The 17,006-nt window shown below is 46.6% G+C and overlaps 1 protein-coding gene across 3 annotated transcripts in view; it reads right to left on the minus strand.

Moving 5' to 3' along the window:
• Window positions 1-17,006, minus strand: part of GTPBP4 (GTP binding protein 4) — a 28,679-nt gene that overhangs the window by 6,167 nt on the left and 5,506 nt on the right. For 2 of the 3 annotated variants that reach the window (XM_003903318.4, XM_003903319.4), the window contains exons 3-13: window positions 15,304-15,407; window positions 15,088-15,224; window positions 13,995-14,095; window positions 12,266-12,358; window positions 10,494-10,685; window positions 10,349-10,414; window positions 4,792-4,881; window positions 3,562-3,672; window positions 1,389-1,466; window positions 903-954; window positions 50-150 (exon numbers count right to left, since the gene is read on the minus strand). In XM_003903318.4, coding sequence (XP_003903367.1) covers window positions 50-150; window positions 903-954; window positions 1,389-1,466; window positions 3,562-3,672; window positions 4,792-4,881; window positions 10,349-10,414; window positions 10,494-10,685; window positions 12,266-12,358; window positions 13,995-14,095; window positions 15,088-15,224; window positions 15,304-15,407 — 1,125 coding nt within the window. The remainder of the gene's footprint in view (window positions 1-49; window positions 151-902; window positions 955-1,388; window positions 1,467-3,561; window positions 3,673-4,791; window positions 4,882-10,348; window positions 10,415-10,493; window positions 10,686-12,265; window positions 12,359-13,994; window positions 14,096-15,087; window positions 15,225-15,303; window positions 15,408-17,006) is intronic. The other variant, XM_009213874.4, reaches the window with a different exon arrangement.

The following is a 17,006-nucleotide window of genomic DNA, read 5'->3' on the forward strand; positions in this document are numbered from 1 at the left end:
TATTATGACAAAAAGGAAAACAATCCACAATTTAAAAAGTGACACAAACCTTCATGATGGCTGGATCAATATAATCAGCTATATTATGGCCTTCCCAGATTTCTGGTATCTTATCATGCTTTTCAGACGAATTCATTAAATCCCAGTACTCTAAAGTTAAAAAAACGGTGGTTACATTTACAGCAGTTTTTAATATCTTCAAGTACTACGTGCGTAAAATGAGTTGTGACTGATGGCAAGTCAGCGACTCCACCGCAGAAGAGAGCACGACATGCAATTCCACGTGCAGCAGCACCAACAGCATCAGCCTCACTCAACACCCACAAGCAGAGAAAGCTACAAAAACCACCCCACCGCCCCAAAACAACAGGAAACAACTCCCACATCACCCTCACTCAACACCCACACACGGAGAAAGCTACAAAAGTCACCCCACTGTCCCAAAACAACAGGAAACAACAGAAGAACTCCCACTGAGTGCTATCAGTATGAACTTTTTTTTTGAGACAGTCTCTCGCTCTGTCATCCAGGCTGGAGGGCAGTGGTGCAATTTCTGCTCACTACAGCCTCGACCTCCCAGGGTCAAGTGATCCTCCCATCTCAGCCTCCCGTGTAGCTGGGACTACAGGCACATGTCACCACACTCGGCTAATCTTTGTATTTTTTGTAGAGACAGGGTTCTGCCATGTTGCCTAGGTTGGTCTCAAACTCCTGGGCACAAGCAATCCAGTGTTGTGATTGCAGGCGTGAGCCACCACACCTGGCCCTCAGGATGCAACTTTTAATCTTGAAATTGACAAATAGGCTGAAATGCTTTTACTTATTAAAGTCTTTCCCCCCTTTTCTGAAATACTTCACGTTCAACTGGCATTTTATAAGAATGATCCCACTCTGGCCCTTACTCTGAAGATCCAAAATATAATCATCTCCCATTTCCAGCTCAAGATCTCGTTCCTGCAATGGAAAGAGAAATTATCATCAGCTTCCTTTGCCGTTCAGATCCAGAAACGCTCTGCCTCTTGTCACTTGAAACAATCTTTTCTCCAATGCCCTCAGTATCAGTGGGGTTCACCTTCCATTTCTGGTAGGAAGGCTGTATCTTATTTCAGTGCCTGTGGGGCCCGCCTTTGGGTTCTGGTAGGAAGGCTGTTTCTGGCGTCTGTGGACTGTCCATCCTACTCATGCATTGTATTCATGGCCATCTTCCCTCAAGCCAAAGAGCTCCATGAGAGGGGCTTCTGCAGGGGGACTCACTGCTGTGTCCGCAGCCTGATGGGGCTGGTGCCTGGGCACCCATGCCTCCTGTTCGATGCCCCAGGCCCCCGCGACATGCACACACAGCCTGCCTCCCCCAATGAGGACACCGGGCAAGAGCTCTGGCAGCATACCCTCTTCTTCTTGGGCTCCTCAATTTCCATCCTCTTCCTGCGAGCCACCACTCCATCAGGGATGAAAGGAGGCCTCTCCTGAGAAGACACCACAAAAAGTATTTATGTGAAATGCCTGCTGAATGAGAAACTTACAAAGCCGAAAAAGTAGAAACAAATTCCCTATGTGTAAGGGGTACGGAAAACCATACCCAGACCAGTTAAAACCAACAGATTATTTTAGGGGCAAGGAGAGGGTTTCGGGGTCACTTTGCACAGAGACCAGGAGGACTCTACACAGTGATTCCAAAGTTTATCCAGGAAAAACAGAAATCATGATTATCGTGAAAAATTACGGAAGAAGAAAGTGGTAAGAAATAACACTGGATCAACAAATGAAAGAAATTTAGACATAAACTCAAGTGCATGTAAGAATTCAATGGAAAGGGCCAGGCGCGGTGGCTCAAGCCTGTAATCCCAGCACTTTGGGAGGCCGAGGCGGGTGGATCACGAGGTCAGGAGATCGAGACCATCCTGGCTAACATGGTGAAACCCCGTCTCTACTAAAAATACAAAAAACTAGCCGGGCATGGTGGCGGGCGCCTGTAGTCCCAGCTACTCGGAGGCTGAGGCAGGAGAATGGCGTGAACCTGGGAGGCGGAGCTTGCAGTGAGCCGAGATCGCGCCACTGCACTCCAGCCTGGGTGACACAGCGAGACTCCGTCTCAAAAAAAAAAAAAAAAAAAAAGAATTCAATGGAAAGACAAAATTTCCAATACTCAGGTCAGAAATGCCGACCACTTGGAACGGAGTGCAACCTCCGCCCTCACAACAGAACCAACTCAAGACATGGTGAAGACTATCTAAAAAAGCTAATTTTTAATGCAAGGATAAAAGATAAATTTTTTTTTTTTTTTTTTTTTTAGACAGAGTTTCACTCGTCTCCCAGGCTGGAGTGCAATGGAGTGATCTCGGCTCACTGCAACCTCCGCCTCCCGGGTTCAAGCAATTCTCCCGCCTCAGCCTCCTGAGTAGCTAGAATTACAGGTGCATGCCTGACTAATTTTTGTATTTTTAGCAGAGATGGGGTTTCACCATGATGGCCAGGCTGGTCTCGAACTCTTGACCTCAGGTGATCCACCTGCCTCGGCCTCCCAGAGTGCCGGGATTACAGACGTAAGCCACTGCACCCAGCAAGAAAATATACTTTTAAAATGACTTTGGAACGAATGGTAAGCCTTTCTATGTACAATGCAAACCCAAAGAGCCAGAAATAAAATATTAATATATTATACTAGTTTAAAAATGTACAGCATATTTGAGGTTAAAAAGGCAAGTGACAAAAAGAGAAAAAAAAATTTACAGTGTATCTAACAAGAATCCAACCTTTGTAATATAAAAACAACCAATCAGTGAGAAAAACATAAACAGCCTAAAGAACTCTGAAAAGGCCAATAAGCAGACAGACAAGCTCAACCGCAGCCATCATTACAGAAACACAACAATAAAACCATCTTTACACCACAAGACTGACAGAGTGAGCGCCCGACCACGTCAAGGACACAAACAGAGGGAAGGACACAGCCTCCGGTGTCAGTGGAGCACACACCAGGAGGGCGTCTGTGGGACAGGAATGCTGTCCACACCACACTGTGAAGTGCGGACACATTTGCAGTAAAACATGAAGACACAGCGTAACGACGTGTGCCCACCCACAATGGACAAAACAATGAAAATTTATTTTATTTTACTTTTTTATAGAGACAGGGTCCCATTACGTTGCCCAGGCTGGTCTCGAACTCCTGGGCTTCAGTGATCCTCCCACCTCGGCCTCCCAAAGTGCTGGGATTACAGGCGTGAGCCACCTCCCCGGCCAAAAAAATGAAAAATTAAAGAATGAAATAGATTTCCATCTGTGTTTAAAGAACTTTTTAAAAATTAATCTTCTATGTCAGACACATTTCTGGAAGGATAAACGACGACCGTGTCATGCAGTGAGAAACGGGCGCCATGTGGCGCTTTGCACTTTCTTCACCTTCTTGATCCTTCACTGTACGCAAGGAGGTGAAACTGAGGCCCACCCACGATATCCACCTGCGAGTGTGTGAAGCTGGATCTGAGGCTTCTGGAAAAGGCACATGGACGGCACCTGCTGACAGCGCAGAGCCCACGGCAGTCCCAGGAGCCGCCTTACCTTATCGTCCCTCCTGGTTGGGACAGCCAGGTGCAGTCTATTCAGCACCTCATTCACTTTATTTCCCTTCATTTTGGTTTCCACTCGATGAGCCAAAAGCCTGTCGCAAGCCTAATAACGTAAAAAAGAAGGCACAGTCACAAACACATCCTCCAGCAGCCTCCGGCTGCAGATTCCAGGAGAAGCCACAGATCAGAGCCACTGAGACTTTTCCCTCAAGGTAACTAACATGTAGGGGCCACACCCTCTGAAGCCCAGGCGGAAGTGGCCCTGAGGGAAGATGCATCTTCAGTGCCTGGGCCTCACTCCCACCACAGTGACCCCGTGCACAGGCGCAGGGCGCCCTCCCACTGCCCTTCACAAACTGGAGGCAATGTTGCCCCTCAGGACTCTAACCCGAGCAACAAATCCCTGGGTGCCACCACGGCATCAGGAGCGCCTTCTTTTTAAATCCCTGGGTGCAACCATGGCATCAGGAGCGCCTTCTTTTTTTTTGAGACAGAGTCTCGCTCTTGTTGCCCAGGCTGGAGTGCAGTGGTGCGATCTCGGCTCACCGCAACCTCTGCCTCCCGGGTTCAAGCTGTTCTCCTGCCTCAGCCTCCCGAGTAGCTGAGATTACAGGCATGCGCCACCATGCCCGGCTAATTTTGTATTTTTAGGAGAGACGGGGTTTCACCATGCTGGCCAGGCTGGTCTCGAACTCCCGACCTCGGGTGATCCGCCCGCCTCGGCCTCCCAAAGTGCTGGGATTACAGGCATGAGCCACCGCACCCGGCCAGGAGTGTCCTTTTCTTTGAGATAAAAACAACATGAAGTAGAAAGTAATTAGGACAGCATGTGACATCCAGCAGCGGACTGCCTCCTGCAAAAGCTGTTCTGCTCTTCAGACTTTTCTCCCTTCTACTTCTGAACAGGTTCCATAAAAAGAATTTTCACTGTACTTGCTACTGAAATATTAGAAGGCCAGAGACAACAGCTGCTTTAGGGTAAAGTTGTTTGGGGTGACAACAGCAAAGCATCCCCTCAAACCCCACTGTCCACCAGGCGCAGGGAAAGTGGGTCTTAGAGGGGTCTGTCTTCACGCCTCGCTCTCGCACGCCACCCGCCTCGCTACTGCGAGGGCTCCACGTGTCATAATGTCTAGAAAGAAAACTACTTTCTCCCCATGACTGACTTGAATCAAATAAGAGACAGTAAAAAGATTGATACCTGACTTAAGGCAGCACTGACCTCTGTTTTAACTTTAATAACACCTTCCTCAGTCAGGGTGCTGGTCTCTATTATAGGGAATCCTTCAGTCTGCAAATCTGTAAATATTTTCTGGGAATACAAAGAAAAAATGAGAGATGTATTATTTATTTCCAGTTCCCTATGGAACAAACTGTACAGTTCTGCAAATGGAGGTTGCAAATGTGAACTGTTCAACATCTGTGGCTGTTTCAAATTCTTAAAAAACAGACATATCCTAAAAACAGTTATTTTCTTCATATTCTTCTATGATCAAGAAAATACAAATGACATCAACAAGATGGCCGACTCGTAGCCCCTCACATCTGTCCCTTACAACAAAGGCAATCAGAATAACGAACAACTACGTGTTAATAACTGAGGGGAAGCTCCAGAGGGCATCACAGGAGTGACAGGCACACCCTGGTGAGTAGAAAAACGATGAAATACAGCCCAAAGAAAACACTGGGGGCCAGGCACGGTGGCTCAAGCCTGTAATCCCAGCCTTTGGGAGGCCAAGGCAGGCGGATCATGAGGTCAGGAGATAGACACCGTCCTGGCTAACATGGTGAAATCCCGTCTCTACTAAAAATATAAAAAATTAGCCAGGCGTGGTGGTGGGTGCCTGTAGTCCCAGCTACTTGGGAGGTTGAGGCAGGAGAATGGCGTGAACCCGAGAGGCAGAGCTTGCAGTGAGCCGAGATCGAGCCACTGCACTCCAGCCTGGGCGACAGAGTGTGACTCCATCTTAAAACAAACCAACCAAACAAACAAACAAAAAAAACGCTGGGGCCGGGCGCGGTGGCTCAAGCCTGTAATCCCAGCACTTTGGGAGGCCGAGACGGGCGGATCACGAGGTCAGGCGATCGAGACCATCCTGGCTAACACGATGAAACCCCGTCTCTACTAAAAGATACAAAAAACTAGCCGGGCGTGGTGGCGGGCGCCTGTAGTCCCAGCTACTCCGGAGGCTGAGGCAGGAGAATGGCGTGAACCCGGGAGGCGGAGCTTGCAGTGAGCCGAGATCGGGCCACTGCAATCCAGCCTGGGCGACAGAGCGAGACTCCGTCTCAAAAAAAAACAAAAACAAACAAACAAAAAAAAACGCTGGGCTGCCAGCAATCCCCCCACAGCTGGGATGCAATGGGTCCCAGGAGGAGGTTCTCCCTACAGCGAGGGGTAAGCAAGAGGATGGCAGCAGCTCCCACCACCACTCTGGACACCCACAGCCCTCACCACTGGAGTCCCCTGGCGTCCTCGCAGCTGAGCTCCCACACAGAAGGAGCTGACACTGGGCCCCGTCTGTTGGGCCCGTGGGGTGGCTATACTCCGTCATCTTGGGACTGGAACTACGGCTGCAGTACGTCTTGCTCAGGGGAAAGTGGCCACAGCTCCCCTTCATCCCTGAGGCTAAACTGCCTCCAAACTACCCAAACCTAGTGGCCCAACATCCCCAAGCCAGCTGCGAGCAGCTGCTACACCCTTCCCAGCAGGGCTTGGTGGAGGCGGAGCCCCTTCCCAGCAGGGCTTGGTGGAGGTGGAGCCCCTCTCCCGGCCCTTGCCCCAGCACCCAACGGTACCCTGCCTCCTGGTAAATAGCACTGTGGCCTCTCCGGGCACCCTTGTCTCCCTGCTGCCTGAGCTGAAGCAGTGCGCTGCCTCCTGGGAAATGCCCAGAATGGTCACATATCCCAGCACCTACACTGAAGAGATACCTTGTATCCCAAGGAAACAGTGCCTGGGCCACCCAGAAGAGTCACAACCCTCAGGCCCAAGCTGATCAGCCATGCACCATGGGGAGGAGCTGACATTGTACTCCACGTCCCAGGGAAACAGGGCAGGGGCTAAGCAGAGGCACCTGCCCCACCAGGCAAACAGCTCCAGCACCTGCTCCCTGGAGCTGGACTAACCTTACAGTCTGAGCTGCAGAGTCACCACTCTTTCCAGGAAACGGAGTCACTGCTGTCCTCCTCCCTGTCCTCCAGAGCCCAAATGACAGCTGGACTGGTCCATTCTGGGGTCCTTGCTGCCACCTCGCTCAGCATCACAGGGTCTGGGATACTGCCGGGCCCCACCATCCCAGGGTCCAGAGTTACCACTACACAGTGCCTCATCCCCTCAAGCTGACACTAAGCCCTCCCTACTGGCTCAGGTTTCTGAAGTGCAGCTCTACCCTGCTTCCCAGGCTCAAACCTCCAGAGTACTTCTTCCTTGGAGTCAGGCCAGGACTGTGCCCTGACCCCATGGGTGGAGTCACAGCTACAACCTGGGCCTGTGGGCCTAAGCTGCTAGGAGTGCTTCAGGATCACAGATCCACCACAGAGAGCAAACCTGCACCCCAAGGCCAGATACCATGATAGGCACACAAGACCCTAAGGCTAGGACCCCAGTCCCACAGCTACTCTGAGTACCTGTAGCTGGAACCTAGCACCATAGCAGCTGCTTGTAGACCATCTCAGACCTGACACCCAGAAAGACCCCTTCAGATAAGTCCCCTATTGTGGGAAAAACAAGAATAGCAGGACCCCAAAAGCCCTTGACACCAAGGACATTAAAAACGTACACCACTGCTGGTACAAACTTCCAGAGCTGAGGCCACTGAGCCACCCAGTTATTGCCAACATTTCATGGAGGTGAGGAAGCTGCACAGAAACAATATTACTGCTCCTATCCAGAAAGTCACGGTTCCCTTCCCAAATGGCACCTTAAAACCCAAGTGAGGTGAAAGTCTTTCTCCATGAAAGCCAATCTAGAAGAAAGTATAAAAGAGGCCATTGTTCTACCAGATACAGAGACATCAATGAAGGGACACAAGAAACATGAAAAAGCAAGGAAATAAGAAATCATGAAAGGAATATTAACTCTCTAGGAACAGACTCTAATGAAAAGGAAATCATGAGTTGCCAGAAAGAGAACTCAAAATAATTTTTTTTGAAGGAAACTCAATGAGAAACAAGAAAATACAGATAGACAATTCAACAAAATCAGGAAAACAATTTCATGATATGAACAAGAAATTAAATTGAGACAGAAATTATAAAAAAGAGCCAAAGAGAAATCCTATAGCTGAAGAATTCAATGGATGAGAGAATACAATAGACAGTTTTAACAGCAAACTGGATGAAGCAGAAGAAAAATCTCTGTCATTTGAAACTACCTAGTCAGAGAAAAAAAAAGCAGTAAGAATGAAAAAGAATGAAAGAAGCCTACAAGATTTACAGGAAAACATTAAGAGAATACATGTTGGTATTATCGGAGTTCAAGAAGGAGAAGGGAAAAGGCTTAATAACCTATGTAATGAGATAGCTGAAAACTTTCCAAGACTGGGGAGAGGTACGGATATCTAAAACCAGGAAGTTCAAAGATTCCCAAATAGAGTCAGCCCAGAAAGGTCTTCCCCAAGCCACATTATAGTCAAACTGTCAAATGTCAAATACAAGGAAATTCTAAAAACAGCTAGAGAAAAGCTTCAAGTCACATATAAGAAAATCCCCATTAGACTAACAGTGGATTTCCTTGCAGAAACCTTGCACGCCAGGAGAGAATGGGGTGATATATATTCAGTGTGTTGGAAAAAAAAAAAGAAGACTGCCAGCCAACTATACTACATCCAGCAAAGCTATCCTTCAGAAATAAGGGAGAAATAAATTCTTTCCGAGAAAAGCAAAAACTCAGAGAATTCATCACTAGTAGACCAGCCTTACAAGAAATACTTAAGAAAGTCCTACATCTGGAAGTGAAGACGATAATCACTATCATGAAAACATGAAAAAGTATCCAAGAATTCACTTAACCTGTAAAGACACACATAGACTGAAAACAAGGAGATACAAAAAGATATTCTATACAGATGGAAACCAAAAGCAAGTAGGAGTAGCTACACTCCTATCAGATAAAGCAGATTTTAGGTCAAAAACAGTAAAAAGAGACAAGAAGATCATTATATAATAATAAAGGGGCCAATAATACTTGGGGACATCAACATCAGGCTGACATCAGGACATCAACATTAGACAGATCCTAGGCAAAAAAGAATCAACAAATATTGGATTTAAAGTGCACTGGAGGCCACACGCCGTGGCTCACACCTGCAATCCCAACACTTTGGGAGGCCAAGGCGGGCGGACCACTTAAGGTCAGAAGTTTGAGACCAGTCTGGCCAACATGGTGAAATCCTGTCTGTACTAAAAATACAAGAAATTAGCTGGGTGTGGTGGCACGTGCCTGTAATCCCAGCTACTTGGGAGGCTGAGGCAGGAGAATCACTTGAACCTGGGAGGCAGAGGCTGCAGTGAGCCGAGATCGTGCCACTGCACTCCAGCCTGGGCGACATAGGAAGACTCCGTCTCAAAGAACAAAAAAAAGTGCACTGTAGACCAAACATCTACTGAACATGTCATCCAACCGCTGCATGATACACATTCTTCTCCTCAGTCCATGGAACATTCTCCAGGATAGACCGTATGTTAGGCCAAAAAACAAATCTCATCAATTTTTAAAAATTAAAATCATGTCAAGTATCTTTTCAGACCACAATGGAATAAAACTAGAAATCAATACCCAGAGAAACTTTCAAAGCTGTAAAAAAGAAACCCATGGGAATTATAAACATGTCCCAGAATGACCAATAGGTCAATGAGGAAATTCAGGAAGAAATTAAGAAGGTGATGCTGACATGGCTGGTCCAGGACCACAATTTGAAAGCCACTCTACCAATGCATGCTTCTAAAAGCATTTATCACGAAGGACGCCTATTAAAAAGGGTTGTAGGACCAGGCGCAGTGGCTCACGCCTGTAATCCCAGCACTTTGGGAGGCCAAGGCGGGTGGATCACGAGGTCCGGAGATCAAGACCATCCTGGCTAACACGGTGAAACCCCGTCTCTACTAAAAATACAAAAAATTAGCCGGGCGTGGTGGCGGGCGCCTGTAGTCCCAGCTACTCAGGAGGCTGAGGCAGGAGAATCCGGGAGGCGGAGCTTGCAGTGAGCCAAGATCACGCCACTGCACTTCAGCCTGGGCGACAGAGCCAGACTCCGTCTCAAAAAAAAATAAAAAATAAAAAAAATAAGGGTTGTAGGATTCAATTAGTTTGAAAAATTATGTCCAACAATACTGCCTGCCTCTTGGAGAAAGCTAGCAGGCACGTCTCACTCATAGATCCAGAAAGCCCCAAATTCCAAGATCCTCCTTCTCCTTCACTCAATCATTCGTTTCCAAACTCATTTAATCACAGAACATGTTTCATGAATTAACACCTGTGAGTACCCTTCTCCAACAGTTCTCTCCTAAGTAATCACATTTTCCAAAAGTTCAGCCCATCAAATACAGATAGTTCTACACACTCAAGAACAAAGTAGGAATCCAGAAACCTGTTTTAGTTTTAGTTTGCCAATAACTACGTTTTTATTATGTCATTTCACTAAACCACTGAGGATATTATCTCAACTATAAAATACAATTGTGGACTAGTATTGCTAAAATTTCTTCATCTAAACTTTGGTTGTCTGAGAATTCAGAATTGGTAAGTAAGAAATATTCAAAATGTTAACGTGATTTACCTGATCATCTTCAGAAAGTTCAGCTATTCTCTTCACATCACATTTGTTGGCTACAACTATGAGAGGCTAAGCAAGGAAGAAAAATAATGAAATCATTATTCTCATACTGCAGGATATGAAGCAAAACATGAGTGACCACACACACCTTGTTGATGAAGAGAGGTCTGATGTTCTGGAAGAGCTCTAGCTGCTCCCTCAGCCCATGCCCACACTGCTCAGACAAATCCATCACGTACAGGACCGCAGCACGGAGGTGGGCCAGGGCAGTGATGGCCTGCATCTCGATGGTGTTCCTATCCTCCAGAGGGTGGTCCAGGATCCCAGGAGTGTCTACAACCTAACACAGCCAGACCTTGTCACTGAAAGCACACTCACCCACAAGCTTCTTGTCCAGCACATCCCAGAAGTCACTCACACATGCCCAACCAGACCTAATAATCTTACAGGAGAATCGTGTTAAAAAAAAAAAGTAGGGCCAGATGCAGTGGCTCACGCCTGTAATCCCAGCACTTTGGGAGGCCAAGGCGGGTGGATCATGAGGTCAGGAGATCGAGACCATCCTGACTAACACGGTGAAACCCCGTCTCTACTAAAAATACAAAAAACTTAGCTGGGCGTGGTGGTGGGCGCCTGTAGTCCCAGCTACTTGGGAGCCTGAGGCAGGAGAATGGCGTGAACGTGGGAGGTGGAGCTTGCAGTGAGCTGAGATAGCGCCACTGCACTCCAGCCTGGGCGAAAGAGTGAGACTCCGTCACAAAAAAAAAAAAAAAGTAGGTCTCCTAAACACCATAAAATAAAGCAGTGAGAAAAAAGTACATATTATTTATTTAAACATCAAAAAAGGGAGGAGGAACCCTGTAGAGCTCAATGAAATGCTAGCCATGACACTGAGAGAAATGACTCCTCTTTTTACCAGTGACATCACAAAACACAAAAACTGGGATAACTGAGAACCCTCCCATGTCTTAGGAATTACTTTCTTCACAATTTATAAAATTATAGTGTGAAAACATTGCTTCATGCTTTGTATTTATTTATTTATTTTTGAGTCAGTTTCACTCTTGTCGCCCAGGCTGGAGTGCAATGGCACAATCTCGGCTCACTGCAACCTCTGCCTTCCAGGTTCAAGTGATTCTCCTTCCTCAGCCTCCTGAGTAGCTGGGACTACAGGCGTGTGCCACCACGCCCAGCTAATTTTTGTATTTTTAGTAGAGACGGGGTTTCGCCATGTTGGCCAGGCCGATCTTGAAATTCTGACCTCAGGTTATCCACCTGCCTTGGCCTCCTAAAGTGTTGGGATTACAGGCGTGAACCACCGTGCCCAGCCTGCTTCATGCTTTTAAACTGTATATATGCCATTTCTGATAACAGAGTTAGAAATGACACAAAGAGAATTTCATTTTATGTTAACAAAATGCAGAAATCCACACTAGCAGCTGGCTGCCTCCCCTGAATTATATCAGAGACATGTGACCTGTTCTTATGTATCCCCAGAGCTCAGACGAGTCTTTCTTATGATGATGAAATTTCAAGTTCTTGATTACCCTAGATAAACCAATATATTTTTTCTGTTTAAAGACAAGACTCTCACCAGGTGCGTGACTCACACCTGTAATCCTAGCACTTTGGAAGGCCAAGGTGGGCAGATCACCTTAAGTCAGGAGTTCAAGACCGGCCTGGCCAACATGGTGAAACCCCCTCTGTACTAAAAAAAACACAAAAATTAGCCCGTCGTGGTGGTGCGCACCTGTAATCAATCCCTGCTACTTGAGAGGCTGAGGCAGGAGAATCACTTGAACCTCGGAGGCAAAGGTGGCAGTGGGCCAAGATCATGCCACTGCACTCCAGCCTGGGTAACAAGAGTGATACTCCATCTCAAAATAAATAAATAAATAAAAATAAAGACAAGACTCTTACCTGCCAACGTAGATACTTATAATCCATGTGCCCAACAAACAGAGATTTGGTAGTGAACGCGTAGGGCTGGACATCCACGTCTGCTCTCGTCACCTGAAACAACAGTGAGAACTTTCAGAATCACCTCATTTCCTCTGTGTACACAGGGCATCTGTGTGTTTTAACAAGACTAATTTTGGGTAGGAAAAAACCACAGAAGAAACCTCACACAATAAAACTGCATCAAAACAGGAGCCTGGTACCTCTTCCTTCAAACCACCAGGCCAAGGACTGGGGCACGAGGACAGTGTGAGGGCCGGCATCTGGAGGACAGCCACCAGCTCCCCTCACCCTCCCACGTCCTGCCCCACCGCCTGCAACGCCCTCAGAGCTCTTTATGATGACAGGAATGTTCCGTCTGCACTGTCCAAACGGGGCCACCAGTCACGCACTGCTAACGAGCCTTCAATATGTGGCTCATGTGACTGAGGAGTTGAAATTTTCATTTTGCTGAATTAAACTGCAATTTAAAAAGCCACCTGGTCCAGCAGCCACCAAATCGGCCCCAGAGCACTGGCTCACCGTGGCAGGTTCAGAGCTGACAAGCATTTGAAACATCAGCAAGGACCCTGCTGAGCTTTGCTGGTCACCACATCACAGCAACCTATAGACAAAACAAAACTTACAAATCGATTTTAAAGCAAAAGTGATCTTAAGGAGGGTGGAGTCGTTCATGCCTGTAATCCCAGCACTTCAGGAGGCTGAGGCAGGAGGATGGCTTGAGCGTGGGAGTTTGAGATCAGCCTGGGGAACACAGTGAGACTCCGTCTCCACAAAAAATAAAAAAACTAAACAGGTGTGATGGCGTGCACCTGTGGTCCCAGCTACTTGGGTGGCTGAGGTGAGAGGATTGTTTGGGCCCAGGAGGTTGAGGCTGCAGCGAGCCAAGTCTGCACCACTGCACTTCAGCCTGGGCGACAGAGCAAGACCCTGTCTCAAAAAGCAGAAGAAAAAGTTTCAACAAAAAGAAAGAATTTTTAAAATTAAAAATAAAGTGACCTTGGCACCGAGTAAGTCATAAATTTTCTGGGCACATGAGCTGCTGCTGGTTGTAAATTCATATTTCAAATGTTGCTTTGCCTCTTCCTGGGTCCCTCAAACTCAGCCAAATTTTCCTGAAGAACCAAATGACCGAGTCTCTTAAATGTTACGCTCAAATCCTAGTCAGTGAGCTCACCCAGGGAAAGAGCGACTCGGCACCATCCCTCTACTGGACCACGTATGATTTCATGTGAAAGCTGACACAGCAACCAAGGTAACAGATCACCCAGAAGCAGCTGCAGACGGGAAGACCTCAGCTGGGCGAGTGTCACCTGCCACCAGAGCCCCCCTGGCATAGCCATTCCAGGACAGGCCAACACCACCCAAGAAAACCTCTCCAGTTGTCAACAAAAATGCACTTACATGTCTCAAATTCCTTAGAAATCACAGGACACACACAAGAACAAAAAGTAATGGCTTCTGTAATAGTAATATAAATGTAGATACAGACAAAGTCAATCCTCTCCAAGAGGAACTCAGGTGTGCTCAGGCACTGGGGCCTCCTGCAGACCAGGGCAGTGTTTACTCAAGGACCAACTCGGAGGCCAAAATTATTACCAAGGCCATCCTGAATCCCACGCAGTCAGAATACAGTAATGCTGACCTAAAATTGTCAGATTATTTGCTTTACGATAAAAAACAGACCAACCTTATTGATGAAACTGGACTTCCCAACGTTTGGGTACCCACACAAAATCAGAGTCCTGGTATTTGGATCAATGGTTGGCAAACGGGATAAATGCTGACGCACTATGAAAATATGAAAAGTTGAAATTGAAAAATTAAGAAACTCAAAGTGTAAGATTTGCTTTCAATTTTCTTTTCAACTTAGTTACAGTCCAGGCCTGTGGTGATATTAATCTTACTCCAACTTTTGTAACGCAAAAGTGATGGAGAAAATAGTTGCAGAGAGTAACTGTATATATATAGTATATTCAATAGTTATTTCCAAAGTTTGGCTCTAGTAAGAATCATATTCCTCAGCCCTTCTAAGCCCATGTTTTAACTCATTAGGTGAAAAGTGGGGCCAACAGCATCTCTGGAAGTGTCCAGATGATTCTCATGAGCAAGATGACATTAGGGAAACAGTGTACTTTGAAGCCTGCATGCCATGCCGTTCTGGCTACACATGGGTTACTGCCATTCTGCCACCTCATCTGTAACACACATGGCTCCAGGGTGGCATCCCTTGGGCCATCACGAAGACCACACAGATCTGTAGGAAAGCACCTGCAAAGCGTCCACGTATCATAAATTTTGTTTAAAATTATTTGCAAGATGCAGGAGGGATAAGAAAACCAAATGAGTCAAAATAATTTGTCATGTAAGAATACATACAAATAAATAGGCAAGTAATTGTTTCAATAGAATCCTACTACGTTAATTCAGAAAGTCCTATTAAATAAAAGTATTTTTAAAAATAAAAAAGTCAATAATAAACTATAAGCCATCTTATTTTTTATACTTTTCAGTACTTTCTCATGATTTTTTGTCTATGCCTTACCTATTAAATATGAAATACATAAATTTTCTTACCAGTGCTGTTGATTTGTAAGTATTATACGTGCTACCACTTTTTCAGTAAAAACCAGCCTATTACTGTTTCTCATAGGTAAAGCTAGGAAAAATAACTGACCCGGTCATCTCCAAAATACAACAAAAACAGACATCTCAAGTCCTCAACAAGGACGCATCCTCTCAGCAGGACACTAATGCGGTTCCTGCAGATGTGTGACAAGCACCTTGCTCCAAATACTCCAAACTCTGCTTCTGCCTCTTGATCACCGTGCACATCCGTCCCAGGGCCGCGCGCTTCAGCTGTTTGCAGCGGTAGAGAGAGTCGCCGTACTTCATCAGTCGCACGTAATCTTTAGCAACACTGTAAAAAATAAAAAGCACTAGTTTTTTTTTCCCACTTTTGATAACTTAAAAGACACTACAGTAAAAAAGTACCTTACTTGTCCACTAAATTTTTGGCAATATTTATTTGCCCCAGAGCCAACTTGTAATGATCCTTGTCGTAGAGAATATTCATCAAATCAGCATAGAACGGATGAATATCCTGTAACAAACAAAAAAAGCACACCATGGTCACTTTGGGCCGGCAGTTTCTCATCCCTAGAAGTACCACTTGAAGAACAATTTCTTTCCCTCTCCCTTCAAGCCCACAGTGTCTCCTCCTCAGTTCCCTCTCCTGGCCAGGGGCCCTGTCTATTTAGTCCTCTGAGAAAACAAGCATCAGAAGGGATGCGGGCGCCAATGGTCACGGCTCGCACCCACCTCGCTCCCAGCGCAGTGGTGGAGCTGTAGGACCCAGCAATGGCCAGCCCCTGGCCCTGCATGTGCCCTTCCTGCTGCTCAGGAACTCAGCGCCAGAAATTCTTTCCTCCACCGGACTATTCCCATCAGCCTAAAAATTTGCCGTTATTTCCCAATCTTTAGGAAAAAAAATTAAAAACTCCCGTGGCCCCCAAATCCTTCCTATTCCTTCTCTTTGCTCCCAGGAGGTCCTGTGTCTCTCCTCTTCTCTCCTCCCTCTCTTGAACCCACTCTCACCAGAATTCTGTGTCCACCACTCCTTCTAAACAGCCTATAAGCTCACCAAGGACCTCCCAACGACCAATTCTCAGTTTTTAAAATCTCACAGACCTCTTGAAGCACTGGGGGCTGGCCACGCATCCTGCCTGCAGCATTCTCCTCACAGCTTCCAGGTAAAGAGTCTGCCCCCTCTAAGTCCTGTGCTGGCTCGTGCTCACAGCTCTACCCGAAACATTCATGCCCCCCACAGCACCCTTCTTCCTACATTCTCTTCCAAGATCTCGCCAGTGCATATAAACTCAACCCTTGACTACCACCTCCAATTCCATGTCCCAGTGTTCACCTCCCCACCTCGCCCCACCTCCTGGGTCTCCTGCACCTGCTGCTTCTCTGACTACAGGCCTGACTCTCTCTCCCCGCACAGATACTCCCTACTCCCTTCCATGGCTTCACTGCATTCATCTGACACGCTGTTTACTGTCTTTTCTCCACCAGAATGAGATCATGAACCTTTACCACTTCTGGATTCCTAGTGCTCAGAGCAGTACCTGACAGACAATAAGCACTCAGTGAATGACGACTTAGTGTCTAACCCTCCACTAACCCTCCACTCTGAAGCTGTTCTCAGATAACCAGTCCTGGCTTTGAAAGAAGTAATAGAATGTTAATACATTTGAACTCTCCTACCTCTGATGGCTATAACACTGAGGATGAAAAAGATAAAACTTCTTAAAAAGAACCACAAAAATCTGATACTAAGTAGATCAAAATATGTTGTTTGCTAAAATCAAGTGTTTCCTAATATCAAATCAGTTAAGAATAATCTCATTCTTGGCCAGGCGCAGTGTGGCTCATGCCTGTAATCCCAAAACTTTGGGAGGCCGAGGCAGGCGGATCACCTGAGGTCAGGAATTCGAGACCAGCCTGGCCAACATGGAGAAACCCCGTCTCTACTAAAAAAAACCCACAAAAATTAGCTGGGCGTAGTGGCACATGCCTGTAATCCCAGCTACTAGGGAGGCTGAGGCGGTAGAATTGCTCAAACCTGGGAGGTGGAGGTTGCAGTGAGCTGAGATCATGCCATTGTACTCCAGCCTGGGCAACAGAGCAAGACTCCGTCTCA

The sequence above is a fragment of the Papio anubis genome, chromosome 11 (assembly GCF_008728515.1).
Source record: "Papio anubis isolate 15944 chromosome 11, Panubis1.0, whole genome shotgun sequence".
Lineage (NCBI taxonomy): Eukaryota > Metazoa > Chordata > Mammalia > Primates > Cercopithecidae > Papio > Papio anubis.